This window comes from Acomys minous, assembly GCF_964271855.1.
Source record: "Acomys minous genome assembly, chromosome: 6".
Taxonomy (NCBI): domain Eukaryota; kingdom Metazoa; phylum Chordata; class Mammalia; order Rodentia; family Muridae; genus Acomys; species Acomys minous.
This window is the reverse complement of record NC_140487.1, coordinates 125,588,052-125,608,246: the sequence shown is the minus strand read 5'-3', so window position 1 is coordinate 125,608,246 and position 20,195 is coordinate 125,588,052. Positions and strand designations below refer to the sequence as shown.

At 54.3% G+C, this 20,195-nt stretch overlaps 2 protein-coding genes across 5 annotated transcripts; both read left to right on the top strand.

The window, feature by feature from the left end:
• The first annotated feature begins 419 nt into the window (after positions 1–419).
• Positions 420–11,059, top strand: TAS1R1 (taste 1 receptor member 1). 2 transcript variants are annotated; one of them, XM_084786872.1, is made up of 6 exons: positions 420–830; positions 4,350–4,656; positions 6,984–7,745; positions 8,115–8,327; positions 8,602–8,722; positions 9,967–11,059. In XM_084786872.1, exons 1-6 carry the CDS (start codon positions 640–642, stop codon positions 10,896–10,898), a joined length of 2,526 nt encoding a protein of 841 aa, XP_084642998.1. In that variant the 5' UTR covers positions 420–639; the 3' UTR covers positions 10,899–11,059. The 2 variants fall into 2 exon arrangements, with proteins under 2 accessions (XP_084642998.1, XP_084642999.1); XM_084786873.1 differs by lacking the exon at positions 8,115–8,327.
• Positions 11,060–11,288: 229 nt separating this feature from the next.
• ZBTB48 (zinc finger and BTB domain containing 48) lies at positions 11,289–19,038 on the top strand. Of its 3 annotated transcripts, none has more exons than XM_084786883.1 (11): positions 11,289–11,438; positions 11,937–12,602; positions 12,976–13,217; positions 16,081–16,192; positions 16,715–16,807; positions 17,083–17,169; positions 17,267–17,421; positions 17,796–17,932; positions 18,003–18,167; positions 18,508–18,596; positions 18,672–19,038. In XM_084786883.1, exons 2-11 carry the CDS (start codon positions 11,940–11,942, stop codon positions 18,966–18,968), a joined length of 2,040 nt encoding a protein of 679 aa, XP_084643009.1. In that variant the 5' UTR covers positions 11,289–11,438; positions 11,937–11,939; the 3' UTR covers positions 18,969–19,038. The 3 variants fall into 3 exon arrangements, with proteins under 3 accessions (XP_084643009.1, XP_084643007.1, XP_084643008.1); XM_084786881.1 differs by having other exon boundaries at positions 18,454–18,596; XM_084786882.1 differs by having other exon boundaries at positions 11,290–11,414; positions 18,454–18,596.
• The last annotated feature ends 1,157 nt before the right edge of the window (positions 19,039–20,195 follow it).

Here is a 20,195-nt window from a genome sequence, read left to right as displayed (position 1 = left end):
TTTGTCTAAGCTGGGTTTGCATACATTTGTCTTCTGGCTGACGGGAGCAACCCTGGATGACAAGGTTGTATACCATGATTAGCTCACACTTGGACGATCTGAAAACTGAGGCCACCAGCTCAAAGCTTGGCCCGAGGTTTACTAAATGAGGTTTGCTACGTTCTGTAACTCTGCTGAGGCAAGCTGTACTGTCAGTGCCTCCGGTGACTGTGACAGAGCTTTGGAGTTCAAAGCCAGCCTGGGCAACAGGGCAAGAGACTGCCTCAAAAACAAAAACAAACAAAAGAAGCCAAAGTCAGCTCCCTTCCTGAGCCAGGTGAAGCCATGGCGCCAGAGCAGAACAGAAACCACAACTGTCCAGAGGCGGACGAGGGTGGGGGTGGGGGGGTTGAGGGGGGAGTGAGGTATCTCAGTGGACCACCTGGTTTGCATCCATGTCCTGGCCCTGCCCAGTTCCTGAGAGAGACCACGGGCCAGGAAGGCCAACAGCCTTTCACACAACTGGGCTCCAGTCCCACCCCTTTCATGGGCGTGCAGTTATGAAGCGTTGGGGCAGCTGCCGTTGGTTCGCTGTATTGAAGCAGGCCGCCTTGTCAGAAGCGAGCTCAGCCATGCTGGGCGAGGGGACATCTGGCCAGCATGTTTTTCTGGACAGCTCACCTGGTCAGCCTGCAGCTCCCCATTGCCTACTGCTGGGCTTCCAGCTGCTACAGGGCAGCGTCCTCTGAGGGTTTCAGCCTGCCAGGGGACTTCCTCCTTGCAGGCCTGTTCTCTCTCCATGCTGACTGTCTGCAGGTGAGACACAGACCCCAGGTGACAAGTTGTGACAGGTGAGTAGGGGACACATGGCCATCACCTGCTGGGTTGGGGATGTGTCAGTTTGGTGCGAGAGTACATGAGGCCTTGGGTCTAACCTCCAGCACCACACCTGCTGGATTTGGTGACTTAATACCTTAGTCCCTGTCAGAAGTTCAAGGTCATCCTCAGCTACATAGCGAGTTTGAGGCCAGCCTAGGCTAGAAACCCTGTCAAAGAGAGAGACTCTCACTTAGTGGAGCACAAGGGCTCTTCTGTTTATTTCTAGGCTAGCCAGAGCATTCTCTACCAATCTCCAAGGACTGAAGTCAAGCTGATGGCTGAGCAAGGCCATCTGTCTCTACTCCATGGCCATCTACTCTAATCTTCTTGCTTATTTATATTGCAGTGTGCTATTTTGTTCTGTATATCATTATTTATACCTCAGTGTATTCTTTTTTTTTTAATTATCATTTTTATTTTATATGCATTGGTGTTTTGCCTGCATGTATGTCTGTGGGTGTCAGATCTTGGAGCTATAGACAGTTGTGAGCTGCCTTGTGGGTGCTGGGAATCGAACCCGGGTCCTCTGGAAGAGCAGTCAGTGCTCTTAACTACTGAGCCATCTCTCCAGCCCCACTGTGTTCTTCTGTTTTTGCTGTTAGAGGGGGTTGTGACTCCACTTGAGTCTCCTGGCTTTTCTCCAGCTGGCAAGTGGAGTCCCCTTGGCTTTACTTTTAAAGATGGCTGCTTGCCGTCTATGCAGGTCTCATACTGGGAAGGGAGGTCCAGAGTGCTAGCACACTGGGCTCTGAGATATCCTGCACATGGTGACCACCTGACTGTTGGCCAGGACGTAGGATGCTGGCCTGTGAGGACTAGGCCCAAGAGCTGCAGAGAGGAGGGAAAACTTCGGCTTGGAAGCCAGGTTTGCGGGATATAGAAAACTGAAGGTCTGTCCATGTTCAAGGGTACTGAGCCTCTGCATATGGCCGGAGGAGGGCATGAGTGACCCAAGCAATGCCAGGGGGAGAAGGGGGGGGCTTCCGAAGGCAGAGATCTTCACGACAGGTTGAGCCATGTCCTCAGCACTGTGTCTCTGCTGACAGCCGTTAGCAACACAGAGAACTCAGCCTAGGTGGAAACATGTGAGGCAGGTGGAATGGTTAATTTTACATGTCAGTTTGGCCAAGAGATGGCGCCTAGAGTAGCGTCTCAAATGTCAGCTTAGACGGTGCTATGAAGTAAGGTTTCCATGTAATTAACATTTAAATCCATAGGCTGACTAAAAGAGGTTGCCCATGGACAGCAAATGGGTCTCAGACAATCCATTTAAGGCCTTCAGAGATAAGACTGAGGTCCTGGAAAGGATTACAGTACCCAGGCGCCCTAGGGTGCAGCACACTGTCCAGCCTCCTGGTTAGCCCTACGAGCTTTGAACTGAAGAACTCCCACAGTCATGTGGGCTAGTTCCATAAAGTAAACTGCCGTGTGTGTGTGTGTGTGTGTGTGTGTGTGTGTGTGTGTGTGTGAGAGAGAGAGAGAGAGAGAGAGAGAGAGAGAGACAGACAGACAGACAGACAGACAAAGGCAGAGATAGAGACAGAGAGAATGTTTAAGTATGTGAACCTTGTTTCTTTAGGGTGGGCTTCTTAAATTTTTGCATTCATGCCAAATTTTACCTGAAAAATATTTTTAAAGATTTATTTTATTTTTTACTATGTGTGGGTATTCTGCCTACAAACATGCCTGGTTCCCACAGAGGCCAAAAGAGGGCATCAGGTCCTCTGGAGTTACAGATGGTTGTGGATTGCCACTTGGATGCTGGGAACTGAACCCTGGACCCCTGGGAGAGCAGTTAGTGGTCTCTCCTCTACTCCCACCCCGAAGACAGGGTTTCTCTGTGTAGCCTTGCCTGTCCTGGACTCACTGTGGAGACCAGGCTGGCCTCGAACTCACAGCGATCCACCTGCCTCTGCCTCCCTAAATGCTGGGATTGAAGGTGTGCGCCACCACCACACAGCTTTTCCCTCAAAATTTTAACTTGACTTTAGGTATTCAAAATAGGTAGATATTTGGGCTTGGTGGTGCACACCTTTAGTACTAGCACTCAGAAGGCACAGACTGGAGGATCTCTTGTTGAGTTCTAGGCCTGATTTATATAGTCCCAGGCCAGTCAGGGATATGTAGTGAGACTCTGTCTCAAAAGAAGAAAGAGGGGCTGGAGAGATGGCTCAGAGGTTAAGCTCACTGATTACTCTTCCAGAGGTCTTGAGTTCAATTCCCAGCAACCACATGGTGGCTCACTACCATCTATAATGTGATCTGATGCCCTCTTCTGGCCTGCAGATGTACATGCAGACAGAGCACTATATGCATACTAATAAATAAATCTTTTAAAAAAAATAAAAAGAAGAAAGAGCCGAGCGTAGTGGCGCACGCAATCCCAGCACTCGGGAGGCAGAGGCAAGTGGATCGCTATGAGTTCAAGGCCAGCATGGTCTACAAAGCAAGTCCAGGACAACCAATGGTACAAAGAGAAACCATGTCTTATAAAACAAAACAAAATAAAAACAGAAAGAAAAACAAAACAAGGGGCTAGAGAGATGGCTCAGTGGTTAAGAGTGCCGCCTGCTCTTCCAAAGGTTCTGAGTTCAATTCCCAGCAACTACATGGTGGCTCACAGCCATCTATAATGTGATCTGATACCCTCTTCTGCAGATAAAGCCCTCATATACAATAAATAAATTAATTAAAAAAAGAAAAACAAAACAAAAAAAGACTAAAACATTGCATATTAATAAAACAAATGCATTTGTTTATTTTTACATAAATCTCAGCTCAATATTTGGCATTTCTGGCCCAGAATTTTTTTTCAGAGTTAATTGATATGTTGATTGCTGAGAACGCTACTTCAAATATATAGTATAAATGATGAAACTATGCTTAGAGCCATTTCAGAAATTATTGGAAATTCCGTGCCAATTCCACACCAAAAATTCACTGAACAACTTATTAGGAATTTTGTTTTGCTTTTTGAGACAGGGTTTCTCTGTGTAGCCTTGACTGTCCTGGACTCTATTTGTAGACCAGGCTGGCCTCGAACTCACAGGGAGGGATCCACCTGCCTCTGCCTCCCAAGTGCGGGGATTAAAGGCGTGTGCCACCACCACCTGGCCAACTTATTAGAAACTTAATGCAGCAGCTCAAACAGCCCTTTAGTTAACGCAGCATCCTCTGCGATCCAGTTGAAGAGATGCTGATTGGACACTTACGTGCTACAGAACCACAGCGGCCAAGAATGAAAGGTTCTTGCTTTCCTTTCTTAAACCATCATGTTCCCGTGAGAGCAGACAACTTTGTACATACAACAACAAAGACCCTGTGCTTGGTAATGTGTGATAGTCGCAATTCTGAGACCCCGAGCTGAGGTCTTTCAGGCTGGTGCAGGCTTGGACAGAGACCTCAGCGGTTCCCTTCTGCCCCCAAAGCCTGGGATGCAGGGGGCAGAGGGTCCTGGGAGCTTTAACCTTCTCACTGGGCTTTCCCTACAGGCCTGACAGCTTCAATGGCCATGGCTACCACCTCTTCCAGGCCATGCGGTTCAGCGTTGAGGAGATAAACAACTCCACAGTCCTGCTTCCCAACGTCACCCTGGGGTATGAACTGTACGACGTGTGCTCAGAGTCTGCCAACGTGTATGCCACCCTGAGGGTGCTTGCCCTGCAGGGGACTAGCCACATAGAGATGCAGAGAGATCTTCACAACCATTCCTCCAAGGTGGTGGCACTCATCGGGCCTGACAACACGGACCACGCTGTCACTGCTGCCGCCCTGCTGGGCCCCTTTCTGATGCCCTTGGTAAGCTGAGCCTCAGGGATCCCCTCATACAAGTCTAGGGTGGAAGGCAACGGGAGCTGCTGTCCTGTCTGAGGCTGGGCTGCCCCCTTCATCTCATCCCTGCCCTCTAGTCAGGTGCAGGCATCCTGTCCACCATTGCTACCTGCCCAGTCTTCTTACCTCAGGTATCTTTGGGAAACCCTGCCTTTTTAATTTTTGTTTGTTTGTTGTCTTTGTGTTTTTTGTTTTGATTTGTTGTTTGAAATTTTTTAAGGTTTATTTATTTATTACATATACAGTGTTCTGCTTGCATGTACACCTGCACACCAGAAGAGGGAACCAGATCTTATGGTAGATGGTTATGAGCCGCCATGCTGTTGCTGGGAATTGAACTCAGGACCTCTGGAAGAACAGATGGTGCTCTTAACCGCTGAGCCATCTCTCCAGCCCCTGTCGTTGTTTGGATTTTTGAGACAGGGTTTCTCTGTGTAGCTTTGGCTGTCCTGTACTCACTTTGTAGACCAGGCTGGCCTCGAACTCACAGTGATCTGCTTGCCTCTGCCTCCCGAGTGCTGGGCTTAAGGTCCACATCACCATGCCAGGCTCCCTGTCCCTTTGAAAGTGTTGCCACCCAGTTGTGCATTCTCTGTGCCTGCCATCCATCCAAAGCCTCCATTGCCTTTTGTACCCAGCAGCCTTTGCCTCCCACCCCAGATGCCCAATCACCTGCCGGCGGGCATGCGTTCTTCCTTGCTCTTCAGTGGTGGCTCTGTGCTGCCCCAAGCCTGGCCCTGCTGTGCTCAGCAGTCTGTCTAAGCAGGTCTCCTCTATAGAGGGACCCCTCTTCTGGGTCCCTGTCCTCATGTCCCCCTTGTCCCTGAACCTCTTGAGCTTCCTAGTCTAGCTTGTTTCACGCTCCCGCTAGTGCCTCCGCCTTAGTCTCTGTCTTCACCTGTGCCGTCTAGATCTCCAAATGCCCACTTGTCAGCCCTGGACGCCACGTGACCCTTGTGACATGCCCGGCCACTCCTTGTATGGCACTGTCCTTGGCATTCATGTTCCCCCCACCACCACTGGTCCTCTCCCTGGGTCTCTGGGGAGGGGCCCTTTGCCTCCTGCCCCTGAGGCATCTGGTATTTCCCATGTCCTGTCTTCCCTCCCACTCCTGGCAGGCCCGAGACCCGCATTCTGACTGCTGACCATGTGTCCCTCACCCATGTCCCCCACCATGTGCTAAGCCTACTTCCCTTTAAGCCTTGTCACGGCCCACACGACCCACCCAGGCTTTCACTGCCAGTGTTTGGATCATCACTATCAAAGTCTAGTTTCATTTCAGAGCCTGTCTTTTGGCTGGGAGGTGGGAGGCAGAGGCAGGCGGATCTCTATGAGTTCGAAGTCAGCCTGGTGTACAAAAAGTCCAGAACAGCCAAGGCTACACTGAGAAACCCAGCCTCAAAAAACCAAACCAAGCTAGGCGTGGTGGCGCACACCTTTTAATCCCAGCAGTTGGGATGCAGAGGCAAGCAGATCACTGTGAGTTCAAGGCCAGCCTGGTCTACAAAGTGAGTGCAGGACAGCCAAGGCTACACAGAGAAACCCTGTCTCGAAAAACAAAAACACAAACAAACAAAAAACCCAGAGTTGTCTTTCATCTTTTTTCCTTTGGCTTTCTGAGACAGGGTCGCAGATTGTCCCTGGACTTACATTACAGTCCAGGGTAGCTTTGAACTCCGGATACTCCCACCTGTACCGCCTAAGTGCTGGTCAAATCGTTCACCTTTTACAGAACACCAGCATCCCTCAGCCCTTGCTCTAATCTTGAGCCTTTCCAGCACGTTCTTCACTTGAATTAGAGACAGACTCCTCAAACTTGATCTGAACGTGTCATTTCTTTTCCTTTTTTTGGTTTTTCAAGACAGGGTTTCTCTGTGTATGTAGCCTTTGCTGTCCTTTGTAGACCAGGCTGGCCTCGACCTCACAGAGATCCCTGCCGTGCTGTGCTGGGATTACAGGTGTGCACCACCATGCCCAGCTCTGAATATGTCATTTCTCAGGGTGAACCTTAGGACTCCCCACAGTGAGAGTTAAGGTCCCTAGCCCTGTCCTGCTCATGCCAAGGACCAGTTGGCCAAGAGAGCATGGCCGTGGGCCATGTTTAAAGCACGCTGCCTATCAGGCGGTCTGAAACACCTGGCCTATCAAGCCGACTCCCCACACCTCTGAAACTCTCTAGAGAGGCGGGCCATCCTGGTCTACATCCTTCCTACACGGGTGGGCGCTGTGAGGAGGGGCAGACTTCAGTCATGGTTGCTGCTGCTGACCCCACTGAACGGACCCCCTCCCCGCAGATCAGCTATGAGGCCAGCAGCGTGACCCTCAGTGCAAAGCGGCAGTACCCGTCTTTTCTCCGTACCATCCCCAGCGATAAGCACCAGGTGGAGGTGATGGTTCGGCTGCTGCAGACTTTTGGGTGGGTCTGGATCTCGCTCATCGGCAGCTATGGTGATTATGGGCAGCTGGGCATGAAGGCACTGGAGGAACTGGCCACACCACGGGGCATCTGCATTGCCTTCAAGGACATCGTGCCTTTCTCCGCCCAGGTAGGTGACCCAAGAATGCAGCGCCTAATGCATCACTTGGCCCAAGCCAGGACCACCGTAATTGTGGTCTTCTCTAACCGGCACCTGGCTAGAGTCTTCTTCAGGTCCGTGGTGCTGGCCAAGCTGACTGGCAAGGTGTGGATTGCCTCAGAAGACTGGGCCATCTCCTCATACATCACCAACGTGCCTGGGATCCAGGGCATTGGGACAGTGCTGGGTGTGACCATCCAGCAGAGAAGTGTCCCTGGCCTGAGGGAGTTTGAGGAGTCTTACGTCAGGGCAGGAACAGGTGCTCCCAGGGCCTGTCCCAAGGGCTCCTGGTGCAGCGCTAACCAGCTGTGCCGAGAGTGCCATGGTTTCACCACACACCGCATGCCCACGCTCGGAGCCTTCTCCATGAGTGCTGCCTACAACGTGTACCAGGCTGTGTACGCTGTGGCGCATGGCCTCCACCAGCTCCTGGGATGTGCCTCTGAGACCTGTTCCAGGGGCCCAATCTACCCCTGGCAGGTAAGAGATTCCAGCCAACGGGTCTGCATCCAGAACATTAAATCCCGGCAGTGGGGGTACAATATCTGCTCTCCTGTTAGGGGTATGCTATCTACTATCTGCTCTCCTGTTAGGTACATCTCTCTCTTCTCCCACCCACCATGCCCCAGAGATGTCCAAGGCTAAAAATGCTTACAAAAGAGTCCTTTATTAGAGGTTTCCTCTCAGGAGGCCGGTCAGGGGTCAAGGGAATTCCAACAAGGAGCACAGATTTCTGAGGAGGGTGGGTTGGAACCACCCGGGACAGAAGCACAGGCGAGCCCTGCTCGCTCCCTGGGCTGCTTGGGTCTGTGCGACCTATGGTGGCTTCAGGACATCTGTCTGTCCCAGCTTCTTCAGCAGATCTACAAGGTGAATTTTCTCCTGCATAAGGATACTGTGGCCTTTGATGACAACGGGGACCCTCTGGGGTACTACAACATCATTGCCTGGGGCTGGAATGGGCCTGAGTGGGTCTTTGAGGTCATTGGCTCCGCCTCACTCTCCCCAGTTCACCTAGACATAAATAAGACAAAAATCCAGTGGCACGGGAACAGCAGTCAGGTAACGGGGACATGGTCGCTCACCTGGGGAGCCTGGGGTGGTGTGATGCCTGTCCCAGATGCCAGGCTGCCTGAGGTCTGCTCAGTCTTGCCATGTGTTATCAAGCAGGCGTCCTGCTGGACAGCTTCTCTGACCCAGGGGATCTGCTCTGAGAGTGAATCTGGGGGGCAGAGGCACAGACATCTCCTTTCTACCCCGCCCCCCCACCCCGCCATGAGCTGTCCCTTGACTTGGGCTTCTCTCTGTGATTGCAAATCACTGTGGCTTCTTACAGGTGCCCATGTCTGTGTGTACCAGAGACTGTCTGGAAGGGCACCACAGAGTGGTTTTGGGCTCCCACCACTGTTGCTTCGAGTGCATGCCCTGTGACCCTGGGACCTTTCTCAACAAGAGTGGTGAGTGGGTGGGGGATCAGGGACCCAAAGGCCCTAGAACCCCAGCTCTGGTTCCCTGGCCTGTCAGTTAGGCACAGGTTGGAGGACACTTGCCACTAGGCTGGATTCTGATTGGGCAGAAACAGCCATCTGGAAGCCTTGGTGTGCCCTCTGTCAGAGCACACACACACCCACACAGACACACAGACACACACACACACACACACACACACACACACCCGTCCCCCATCCCTCACCAGCTCCCACAGATAAATCTGGCCCTGAATGCAACCTCTTTATCCAAAGAGATACAAGAGCTCCTCTGTGCCGTTCCACTCTTGTGAAGCCACCCCCTGTGCCAAGCACTCAGCACATGAATAGTTTGGATTAAATGTGGATACTAGTATGTCTGCAGAGAAGCAGCCAGTGTGCATCATTCATTGACTCCAAGTGGAGAGCAATGACCTCAGCTTAGGGCTTATGCAGCAGGGCACACTTCTTTCCTTTTAATACCTCTGTGGTGATGGGAATGTGTGCTGTCCATCACCAGAGAATCAGGGCTCTGTGTAGCCCTGGCTGTCCTGGACTCACTTTGTGGACCAGGCTGGCCCCAAACTCACAGTGATCCGTCTGCCTCTCCCTCCTGGGGAGGCTGGAATTAAAAGGCGTGCCTCACCACACCAGGCCCCAGGATTCCTATCTTTTATTTATTTATTTATTTATTATTTTATTTATTTATTTATTTATTTATTTGGTTTTTCAAGGCAGGGTTTCTCTGTGTAGCCTTGGCTGTCCTGGACTCTCTTTATAGACCAGGCTGGCCTCAAATTCACAACAATCTGCCTGCCTCTGCCTCCAGAGTGCTGGGATTAAAGGGGTGCGCCACCACGCCCGGCTCCAGGATTTATATCTTGAAGTGAGGCTCAGGAGGATCTGGCTAATGGGAATGCCTTCAGAGAGACAAAAGGGCCTTATCTTTAAAGCTGGCTGCTCTTAGCAACTCACAGCCTCGCTGGCCTGCAGGCAGAGCTACTAGCATAAAGCTCTCTGTGTCTGCGGACTCTCTGTGGGATTCCCCAGCCTTACACAGCACAGACCTTCTGAGGGTGCGCTTAGCCTGTGGCTTGCTAAGCTCCTCCCTCTCACTAAGACTCTAAACGCCTGTCCGTGTGCAGCTCTCCCAGCATCAGGAAGGGCCTCCCTTCCCCGGTCCTCCCCGTTCCTGCTGCTCACCTGGCTCTGAGGAACCTTGTCTTCCCTTTCAGATCTTCACCTCTGCCAGCCCTGTGGAAAAGAAGAATGGGCTCCCGAGGGAAGTGCCAGCTGCTTCTCACGCACTGTGGAGTTCCTGGCTTGGTGCGAACCCATCTCTTTGGTGCTGCTGGCAGCCAACACACTGTTGCTGCTGCTGCTGGTCGGGACTGCCGGCCTGTTTGCCTGCCACCTTCACACGCCTGTTGTTAGGTCCGCCGGGGGCCGGCTGTGCTTCCTCATGCTGGGTTCCCTGGCTATGGGCAGCTGCAGCTTCTACAGCTTCTTTGGGGAGCCCACGGTGCCTACATGCTTGCTGCGTCAGCCCCTCTTTTCTCTCGGGCTCGCTATCTTCCTCTCCTGCCTGACAATCCGCTCCTTCCAACTGGTCCTCATCTTCAAGTTTTCTACCAAGGTACCCACGTTCTACCACACTTGGGCCCAAAACCATGGCGCGGGTCTGTTTGTCATTGTTAGCTCCGCGGTCCATTTGCTCATCTGTCTCATGTGGCTTACCGTGTGGACCCCACTGCCCACCAGGGAATACCAGCGCTTCCCTCATCTGGTGATTCTTGAGTGCACAGAGATCAACTCTGTGGGCTTCCTTTTGGCTTTTACCCACAATACCCTCCTCTCCATCAGCACCTTTGCCTGCAGCTACCTGGGTAAGGAACTGCCGGAGAACTATAACGAAGCCAAATGTGTCACTTTCAGCCTGCTCCTCAACTTCGTATCCTGGGTCGCCTTCTTCACCATGTCCAGTATTTACCAGGGCAGCTACCTCCCTGCGGTCAATGTGCTGGCGGGGCTGACCACTCTGAGTGGCAGCTTCAGCGGTTATTTCCTCCCCAAGTGCTATGTGATTCTCTGCCGTCCAGAACTCAACAATACAGAACACTTTCAGGCCTCTATCCAGGAGTATACGAGGCGAAGCGGCTCTACCTGATCCATGGGGACTGTCGGGGCGGGGCAGACGAGAAGCCTCTCTTGTCCTAAAGGTGGCAGATCCAGCGGGGCGGAGAGTCTGGGGTGTCTGGGGAAGCTCAGCCACGGCTTGCGATGTATAAGTCCACAGAAGAATCTAATGCAATAAAGATGGGAAGTGTGTGTGTGGCTTCTTGGCAGCTCTTCCGGTCTGGTGAGAGTTTGGGACAGCGCAGCACGTAGCGGTAGCCAGAGCCGAGCGCCGGGTTTGAAGTTGCTAGGCGACTCCAGCAGTGAGACCCAGCGCAGATGGAATCAGGCCTGGCCCCGCCCTCCAGACGGCCCATTGGTCTTCCTCTGAGGCTCCGCCTCCGGGGGGGAGGACCTAAGAGTCTTACGCCTCCGAGGCGTCCGGTTCTTGCTTGGGCGCCTCAACGTCACATCCGGCGCGGCGACGGCGGCGTCTCCGCGCGGTGGGCCGGGCTGTAGTTAAGTCTTGTGGGCGGTGAAAGCGGTCTATCCCTCAGCAGCGAGTCCGGTGCGAGCGGGCAGGACCGGCCGGGTGAGGAGGGCGCGGGAGGGAGGCGGCGAGCCGCCCTGGGGCGCTGACGAGGGTGTGGCCGCCGCCTTCCGCTTGCCGCTCGCGACTTGCAAGCGCGGCGTGGGCTTGGGTCACCTGTGCGCAGCCGCCGCCCTGCGCTTCCTTGGGTGCGCTGCGGATCAGTAGGCGCTCACTCTGGTCTATGCCCAAACTTACATTTTCGAGTTTTTTTTTTCCCCCACCAGCGCCCAATCCCGGCCCTGTCCTGTCTTGCACCATGCTCTTCCACTCCCGCTCTCTTCCCCTCTGGCCAACCCAGGCCACTCCCCGGCCCCGAGAGGCTGTCACTCTACTCTGGCTGTGTGTGTGTGTGTTCCCCGCGTGCACTTTCTAACCTTGACCCCAGCCCTTCCTCCCGGCGTAGGTGGCTGTCGGTCAAAGTGTTCAACTCACCTTTCAGACTGAAAGGGCTTTCCCGATTGCGTTGGCCAGAATGTCATGTTTGCCTTCCCTTTCCAGATTATGGACGGTTCCTTCGTACAGCACAGTGTGAGGGTCCTGCAGGGACTCAACAAACAGCGCGAGATGGGACAGTATTGCGACGCCACGCTGGACGTAGGGGGCTTGGTGTTCAAGGCGCACTGGAGTGTCCTGGCCTGTTGCAGCCATTTCTTCCAGAGAATCTATGGGGATGGCTCAGCGGGCAGCGTTGTCCTCCCTGCGGGTTTTGCTGAGATTTTTGGCCTCCTGTTGGACTTTTTCTATACTGGTCACCTCGCCCTCACCTCAGGGAACAGGGATCAGGTTCTTTTGGCAGCCAAGGAGTTGCGGGTGCCAGAGGCTGTGGAGTTATGCCAGAGTTTCCAGCCTAAAACCTCAGTGGGACAGACACACAGCGGCCCCGGGCAACCTGCCTCCCAGGATGTGAAAAGCCACCTCAAGGAGCCAACAGACTTGGACGAGGAGGAAGTTTTCAGGACTCTGAGCCTGGCTCCGGTGGATCAGGAGCCCAGAGACAGTCCACAGCCTCAGCTCAACCCTCAGGGCAGCCCCTCCTTCCTCTGTGGGAAACTCAAGCCGATGATGAAGCCTTGTCCCTCAGAGGACAAAGAGTCCGAGGACTGCAAAGAGCCCCCAAGGCCCTTCGAGGCTGAAGGTGCCCCGCTGCAGGGCGAGAGCAGTGAGGTACTGTTTACAGGGTGCTGGAACTGGGGAGGCATAAGGGTAAAAATGGACACTTCTGGAGTAAGCATAGGAAGCCAGTGGCCTCAGCTGACCCCTCTAGGAGCTACACTTGTCCAGGGTTGCCAGTTTCCTTGGGATGGAGTGAGTTTCAGGGTTACATGTGTTTCCTAAGAGTAGGAAACCTGGCCGGCTCCCTGCTAACAGAGCCACTTTGCTTTGAGGCCAAGATTCACATGGTCTACCCTGGGCCCTGAAGGAAACTGTCTCTGGTGAAGGGACCATGGGGCGCTGGGGGGCTTGGGTTGGAACTAAAGCTGGGTGCCTGCTGACGTGTAGGTGACCCTAACCCTCCCTGCTGCCTCCTCTACTCTAGTGGGAAGTGGTGGTTCAAGTTGAGGACGATGGGGATGGTGATTATGCGTCTGAGCCTGAGACTGTGCTGACAAGGAGGAAGTCAAAAGTGACCAGAAAGCCCTGTGCTTCGGAGCCAGACCTGGGTGCGGGTTCCCTGACAGCGGAGCCCCCTGAGAGCAGAAAAGGCGCAGCAGTGCCAGTTGAATGTCCCACATGTCATAAAAAGTTCCTCAGTAAATACTACCTAAAGGTACACAACAGGTAAACACTGTTTTCCTATTTTCCCATCTTTCCTTCCATGTTGGCAGAGGCGTCCTGTACACCCCTGCTCTGGGCTCTGTGGGGCTGGAGACTGTCAGGCCGAGATAGTGTCTGATTGGCATACCTCCTTTTCTTCCTGTCTTCCTGTGAGCTGTGGCTTCTACCTACTTTGGACTTTGGCTGTGGGCAGGCTTTGGACATAAGGGAACTTCTGAGGTCTGACAGTGTAGGCGTTGACAAGAGGCTAACCCTATGGGCTGAGGCTGCTTGTGTTTGTTGGGATAGTTGCTCTGGAAGTCAGTAGAAAAAGCCCATCTATCTACCTGGGACCCCCATAGGACGGTGGAGGTTTTTCCTTTTGTTAGTGCTGTGGGGTAGTTTGTTTTTCCAGATGGGGTTTCTCTGTGTAATCCTGGCTATGGAACTCATTCGGTAGACCAGGTTGGCCTCAAACTCACAGAGATCAGCGTGCCTCTGCTTCCTGAGCTGGGATTAAAGGTGTACACCACTACCACCAGGGTTTTTGGAGGTTTTTTGTTTGTTTGTTTGTGTGTATTTTTTTTTAATACAAATACTATGTAGATCAAACTGGCCTTGAATTTAGAGATCTACCTGTCTCTGCCTCCTAAGTACTGGTATTCAAGGCATGCCCCACCATATGTAGCCATAGGACTGTTCTCCCAACCCTCCAGACAGGGTTTCTCTGTGTAAATGCCCTGACTGTCCTGAAACAACACTCTGTAGACCAAGCTGGCTTCGAACTTACAGAGATCCACTTGCCACTGCCTCCCGAGTGCTGGGATAAAAGGTGTGTGTCACCACCACACCTGTCTTGTTTGGAGTTCAAATTACTTAAAACTCTGTGCCATGCTGTGCTGTCAGGTACCACTGTCTGGTAGTGTTCACTTGCAGTAGGCTTGAGAGCTGTTTGCCCTCCCTGTGGTTTGCCTGTGGGGTGGTTAAGGTGGTACAGGGTTCCGCTCATGCGCAGTCCGTTTCTTCTTTGGTCTGTGGTTTGCTGATGTCCCTAAGAAGGGGGAAGGAACAGTGTCAGGGGGATTAGTGTATCTAGGTGTGCTGGCACTTGTCTATAATCCCAGCACTTGGAAAGTAGAGGCAGGAGGATTACTGCAAGTTTGAGTCTGTGTAGTGAGTTTCAGGCCAGCCAGATCTGGGAAGACCCTGTCTCAAAAGAAAAATAGAAAATGAGGTCCTTGCAATGGCAGGGACTGAGGGGACACGGACACGTGCAGTGAAGAGGACGAGAGTACGTTGGCTTCTGGACGTATGGGAGAGCTCTCAGTGTTACCCGTGGCTCTGAGGTCAGGGCTTGTGTAGTTCTTTCAGCAAGCTGCTTGATTTGCGACGACTGATGTAGCCAATCAGAGTACATGTGATGGTCTTTATGGCACTTGAATGCAGCACAGGATACAGAAAGACTTGAGTCTTGTAAGAAAGGAAGCACTGGGCTGGAGAGATGGCTCAGAGGTTAAGAGCACTGATGGCTCCTCCAGAGGTCCTGAGTTCAATTCCCAGCAAACACAGGGTGCTCACAACCACCTATAATGTGATCTGGTGCCCTCTCCTGGCGTGCAGTGTACTTGCAGATAGAGCACTCACATAAAGAAAAAGTAAAGGAAGGAAGCTGTTTTAGAACAGATTGAGCCTGCAGTCTTGCACTTCCTGTAGTTCAGGCCAGCTGGGGCTGCAGAGGGTGGGATCCTGCTTGGGGACGGGTAGGAGAGTAGGGCTCAGGAATTGGACTCTACTGCCTAGATAGGGTCAGTTTCCACTCACTGGCCTGGGAGATTAAGAAGATGGGAGCCTCCCCTGCACCCTGTGGCCTTCAGTGCTAGGGATTGAACCCAGGGCCTCCACTACTGAGCTACGTTCCCCAGCCCTTTTTCAGTGGGACAGGCCTTACTAAATCACCCAGGCTGTGATCCTTCCGCCTCAGCTTGGAGTAGCTGGGAATGGGCTGGGTCACAGCTCAGTGTCAGTGTGCCTGCCTGACATGAGACCCTGGGCTCAGTGTCCAGTGCTGGGGGAAAAGATCCAAGACCAAGTAGCTGTGGTAACATTACAGACCCTGCCGCCCAGCTAGGCTAGAAGGTGAGCCTTGGGGCCCGTAAGGAAGCCATTCACTGTGCAGAGCCTTCTGGCTGTGTGAGGGCTGAGGCAGGCCAGGCTAATTCGCCCAGGCCACCGTGTCCTCCTGTGTCCTCTGGTTCCTCTTGGTATGAAATAGGCAGCATGTGAGGGCTGTGAGCCCCAAGGTAATGAGGGCTGCCTTATCTTCAGAGACTGTGGACTGAATGGCACCTGCTGGAGTGATAGTTAAGGAGCAGGAACCAGCGGGGACTCATGGGACTCCGTCAACTGCTGCAGGGACATTTGCTGGTATCAGTGAGATGAGTGGGTAGAATTTGGCTGTGGAATGTCACCTTTACTTATTTATTGGGTGTGGGTGGCGGGCAATGTAGTTCTCAGAGTACAGCTTGTGGGAGTTGGCTTTCTTCTGCCATGTGTGTCTCAGGGATTGAATTTGGGTCCTCTGGCTTGGCAGCAAGTGCTTTTGTTCACAGAGCCATGCCATCTGCCCACAGTGTTGAAGGTAGAGCCCACAGAGAGGAGGCTGTCACCCAGGCTGTGCGGTCAGTCTGAAGCGGTCACTTAGAGGGGCTGGTTCCTATCTCCCGGCTGTCCTTCCCAGCACAGAGCCTCTTGGACTTATGGCTACTGTTCCTTTTCCTCCTGGGATTCTCAGGACACCGCCTCCTCCTCTGCAGACTGGAGGGGTTCCTGAGTCCTAGAGAGCTGGGAAACTCTCAGCACCCACACCTGAGGCCTCTCTTCCCGGCAGGAAACACACTGGGGAGAAACCCTTTGAGTGTCCCAAGTGTGGGAAGTGTTACTTTCGCAAGGAGAACCTCTTGGAGCATGAAGCCCGGAATTGCATGAGCCGCTCAGAACAGGTACTTGGGCAGGTCCAAGTATTTGTGGGCAGCAGCACCGTGGTATAGAGCTGCAGGGCCTTGGGGGTCATCATGTCCATGCCCGAGCACCAGTCAGGACACAGGAGTGGAGACAGCACAAGGGATATTTGGGGTTTGTCTGACTGTCCTGGTCCAGTTCCAGCCCAGGCTTTGGAGCAAGGGAAGTGTCTGTGGGGGGTGGCTGCGGGGAAGGGCCGCCTTGCCTGCTCCCTGCCCCAGGGGGCAGTGTTTGGCTAAACCCCACCCCTCTCTTCCCAGAGACTGGCCAGTTGCAGCTGGCCCCTGTCTCTAGGCTGTCTGGAGCTGAGAAGGGTCTGGCGTGTGGTGGTGTGCAGTGCTCTGATGGTTGAGGCAGGCAGGTTACATGTCGCCCTCTCCCACCCCAGCACCCCCTGCCCCAGGCAGACACTTCCCAGCAGCGTGTGGAAGCCCCTGCAGAGGCTGCCGACGCAGGCAGAGGCCCTCCCTGATGCTGGCCCTGCTTGCCCCTCACACTGCCAGGTCTTCACATGCTCCGTATGCCAGGAGACCTTCCGGCGGAGGACGGAGCTGCGGGCGCATATGGTGTCTCACACCGGGGAAATGCCCTACAAGGTCAGGCCCAGCTTGTCCCAGGATGTGTGTGGGGTGGTATCTGACACCTGTCCCTTAAAGCCTGCCTTTGTTGCCCATCTAGTGACACCGTTTCTGTAGGCAGGGCCTCTGTGGATAGCCTTACTTATTGAGCGTGTCTCTGGCATGGTCTAGATGGCTGAACACTGACCCCTCTAGGAGCCACCCATCAGCCGATCAGGGAGGGGTAGGCCCCTGTTCACCATGCAGGGCGCTGGTGGCGGGCTACACTGAGGCTCACTGGCCTCTCTTTTCAGTGTTCCTCCTGCTCCCAGCAGTTCATGCAGAAGAAGGACTTACAAAGCCACATGATCAAGCTGCATGGAGCCCCTAAGCCCCACGCAGTAAGTGCCAGACAGCACTGGAGCACCTGTGACTCCTGGGCGCTCAACCCTGCCCTCGCCTGGCACTGCCCGTTCCTCCTGTCTCACCCCCCTGCAGTGCCCCACTTGTGCCAAGTGCTTCCTGTCAAGGACGGAACTACAGCTGCACGAGGCTTTTAAGCATCGTGGAGAAAAGCTGTTTGTGTGTGAGGAGTGCGGGCACAGGGCCTCGAGCCGCAATGGACTGCAGATGCACATCAAGGCCAAGCACAGGTATGAGTCCCCTCCTCCAGAGTGTGGCCCTGCTTGCTGCGGCAGGAAGCAGCATCTGCACTGACGGGGACAAAGGCTTTCTTCCTGAGTCAGACCGGCAGCCCTTCCGGGGTGGGGGGTGAGGCAGGCAGGTTTGTTAGGCTAGTGGGGAGGGCCCAGGCTGAGGTGAGTCTGCCTCCTGGGGCCAACTCTTATCACTCAGCCTCCTGACTCTGCTGTGTAGATTTCTCTTTTGCTTCTGGGAATAGTGATGCTGTCTCCTGCCTGGTACCACCCAAGCCTTACTGCTTAGCGTGCCCCAGCTCCAACAGAGTAAATGAAAGGGGATGGTTTCCCTCAGTGACGGCCTCTGCCTTGTGTCCCCATCTGAGCAGGAATGAAAGGCCTTATGTCTGCGAGTTCTGCAGCCATGCTTTCACCCAGAAGGCCAATCTCAACATGCACCTCCGGACGCACACGGGCGAGAAGCCTTTCCAGTGCCACCTCTGTGGCAAGACATTCCGCACCCAAGGTGAGGCAGGCCTGTCCCCTCCTTGACCCAGGGCTGAGGCAGCAACTGAGCCCCACCTTGTCCCCCACAGCCAGTCTGGACAAGCACAACCGCACCCACACGGGTGAGAGGCCTTTCAGCTGTGAATTCTGTGAGCAGCGCTTCACTGAGAAGGGGCCTCTTCTGAGGCATGTGGCCAGTCGCCACCAGGAGGGCAGGCCCCACTTCTGCCAGATCTGTGGCAAGACCTTCAAAGGTAATGGGCAAGCCGTGGGAGAGCAGAGGGCCTGGCTTGTATTTCCTGCCTGAGCAACAGTGGCTTCCAAGTACTCCGTAGAACCTTCCAGCCAGCAGAGTTCTGTCTGTTTTCCATGTGCTAAGAGATGAGACTGGAGTTCTGTGACAGTGGAGGTGGGGGCAGGGTGCCATGGATTTGGGCAGTGGTGGCCTCAGTGTGGTACTGTAGAGCAGGACAGGGGTAGACGCTGCTGGGGGCCGCCTCCTGGGCCTCAGGCTCTGGGATGCCTTGTCTCCCACCTCAGCTCGTCTCTGCCGTGTTCTTGCTCCTAATGCCCATGGCCCCGTTCCTTCTGCAGCCGTAGAGCAGTTACGAGTGCACGTCAGACGACACAAGGGCGTGAGGAAGTTTGAGTGCACCGAATGTGGCTACAGGTTCACTCGGCAGGTAGGCCAGGCCCTGAGCCTGCTCCCCCTCGTGCCGAGTCGTCCTGTCGCAGCCCTGAGCCCCGCTTTCCCCCAGGCTCACCTACGGAGGCACATGGAGATCCACGACAGGGTGGAGAACTACAACCCACGGCAGCGCAAGCTCCGGAACCTCGTCATCGAGGACGACAAGACGGTGCTGGTGGCTCTCCAGCCTCCTGCAGACCTGGAGGTGGGCTCTGCAGAGGTCATTGTGGAGTCGCTGACCCAGGGTGGCCTGACCGCCCAACTCCCTAGCCAGAGACTGTGTTCAGAGGAGAGCTTTGCCAGCCCCAGTGTCCTGGAGCCCTCGCTCATCATCACAGCCGCTGTCCCCGAGGACTGTGACACATAGACCCCCACCCACCCAGCCCCGCCCCAGCCCCAGCCCCAGCCCCACTGACCAATAAACACCTGACTTTGGATCCGCCTGTTGAGCGGTCTATTGTTGATGATCTGCGGCTGCAGGCCTGGGCTGACGGAAGTGCGCCCTCCCAGCCCCCGGCCAGGCCTGAGAGCAGCTGCTTTCCCAGCTCTGCTGACCTCAGGAAAGCTGAGTCACGTGGAGGGAGTGGAGGTGGCACCCACTTGCCATATAGATCCTGTCCTTCCCTCTCGCCCACCAGTGGGTAACGTCCTGAGTGGCAAGGGTCCATGGTGATGGCTTCGTTGCCAGAGTTAAGCCAGTCCAGTGAAGCTAAGCAGGCTGGCCTTGGAGACTGCATGCCCGCAGAGGGACCCAACCTTGGAAGGGCAGACTTGAGTGGGAAGGGGCATAGGTGGCCCCACCTTTTACAGAGTGGGGTGCCAACTCCCTGTGTCCCTATGAACTGGAGTGAGGCTTTTTCCACACTTCCGTGGGGCAGGGCATGCTCGTGTTTCCCAGACAAGAGCTGAGACGTCGACGGTAGGAGACCTGCTCTGAAGATAGCATGTCTGCCTGGCCTATTAGTGCAGGAGGGACTCCTGGGTCTCCTGCCTGGCTGCTAGGGCTTCCTCACAGCATGGTAGCTGGGTAAGTAGTGATGTCATCTCTGCCATATAGTTGAGGCTGTCGCCAGTACTTCCTTATTAGAATAGGCATGATCTGCGGTGCCCATGGCCACACTAGCTGGAGCTGGGCTTGCCTGATGCGCCACCCCACACCCCTGAAGTTAGGCGGCTAGGAAAGTGGGTTTCACTGAGAACCCCCCCCCCCCCAGCTCCCTTTCATTCCTTGAAGCCGCTGAGGCAGAGGCAGTGAGCAGCCATCTGCATCCCAGGTTTGCCACATGCTGCTTCAGAACCGTTCTGGGGGTAACCAAGGGCCACAGGGCTGGAATGGGGCTCAGTGGTAAAGCACAATCCTCAGGGGTGCTACACTGTTCCCTTTCCAGCCCAGGCACTGGTCTCCCCTGGTTTTGGACAGACTCTTGAGGGAGAGGAATTCTGCTTCAAGGCTTAGGGTGCGTGTGCCAGGAATGTGGGTTCACAGCCTCTTGGGGAACCTTCTAATAAAGCAGTGGTTCTTAATCTTCCTAATGCTGTGACCCTTTAACACAGTTCCCTCCTCTTGTGACCCCCAGCCATAAAATTGTTTTCA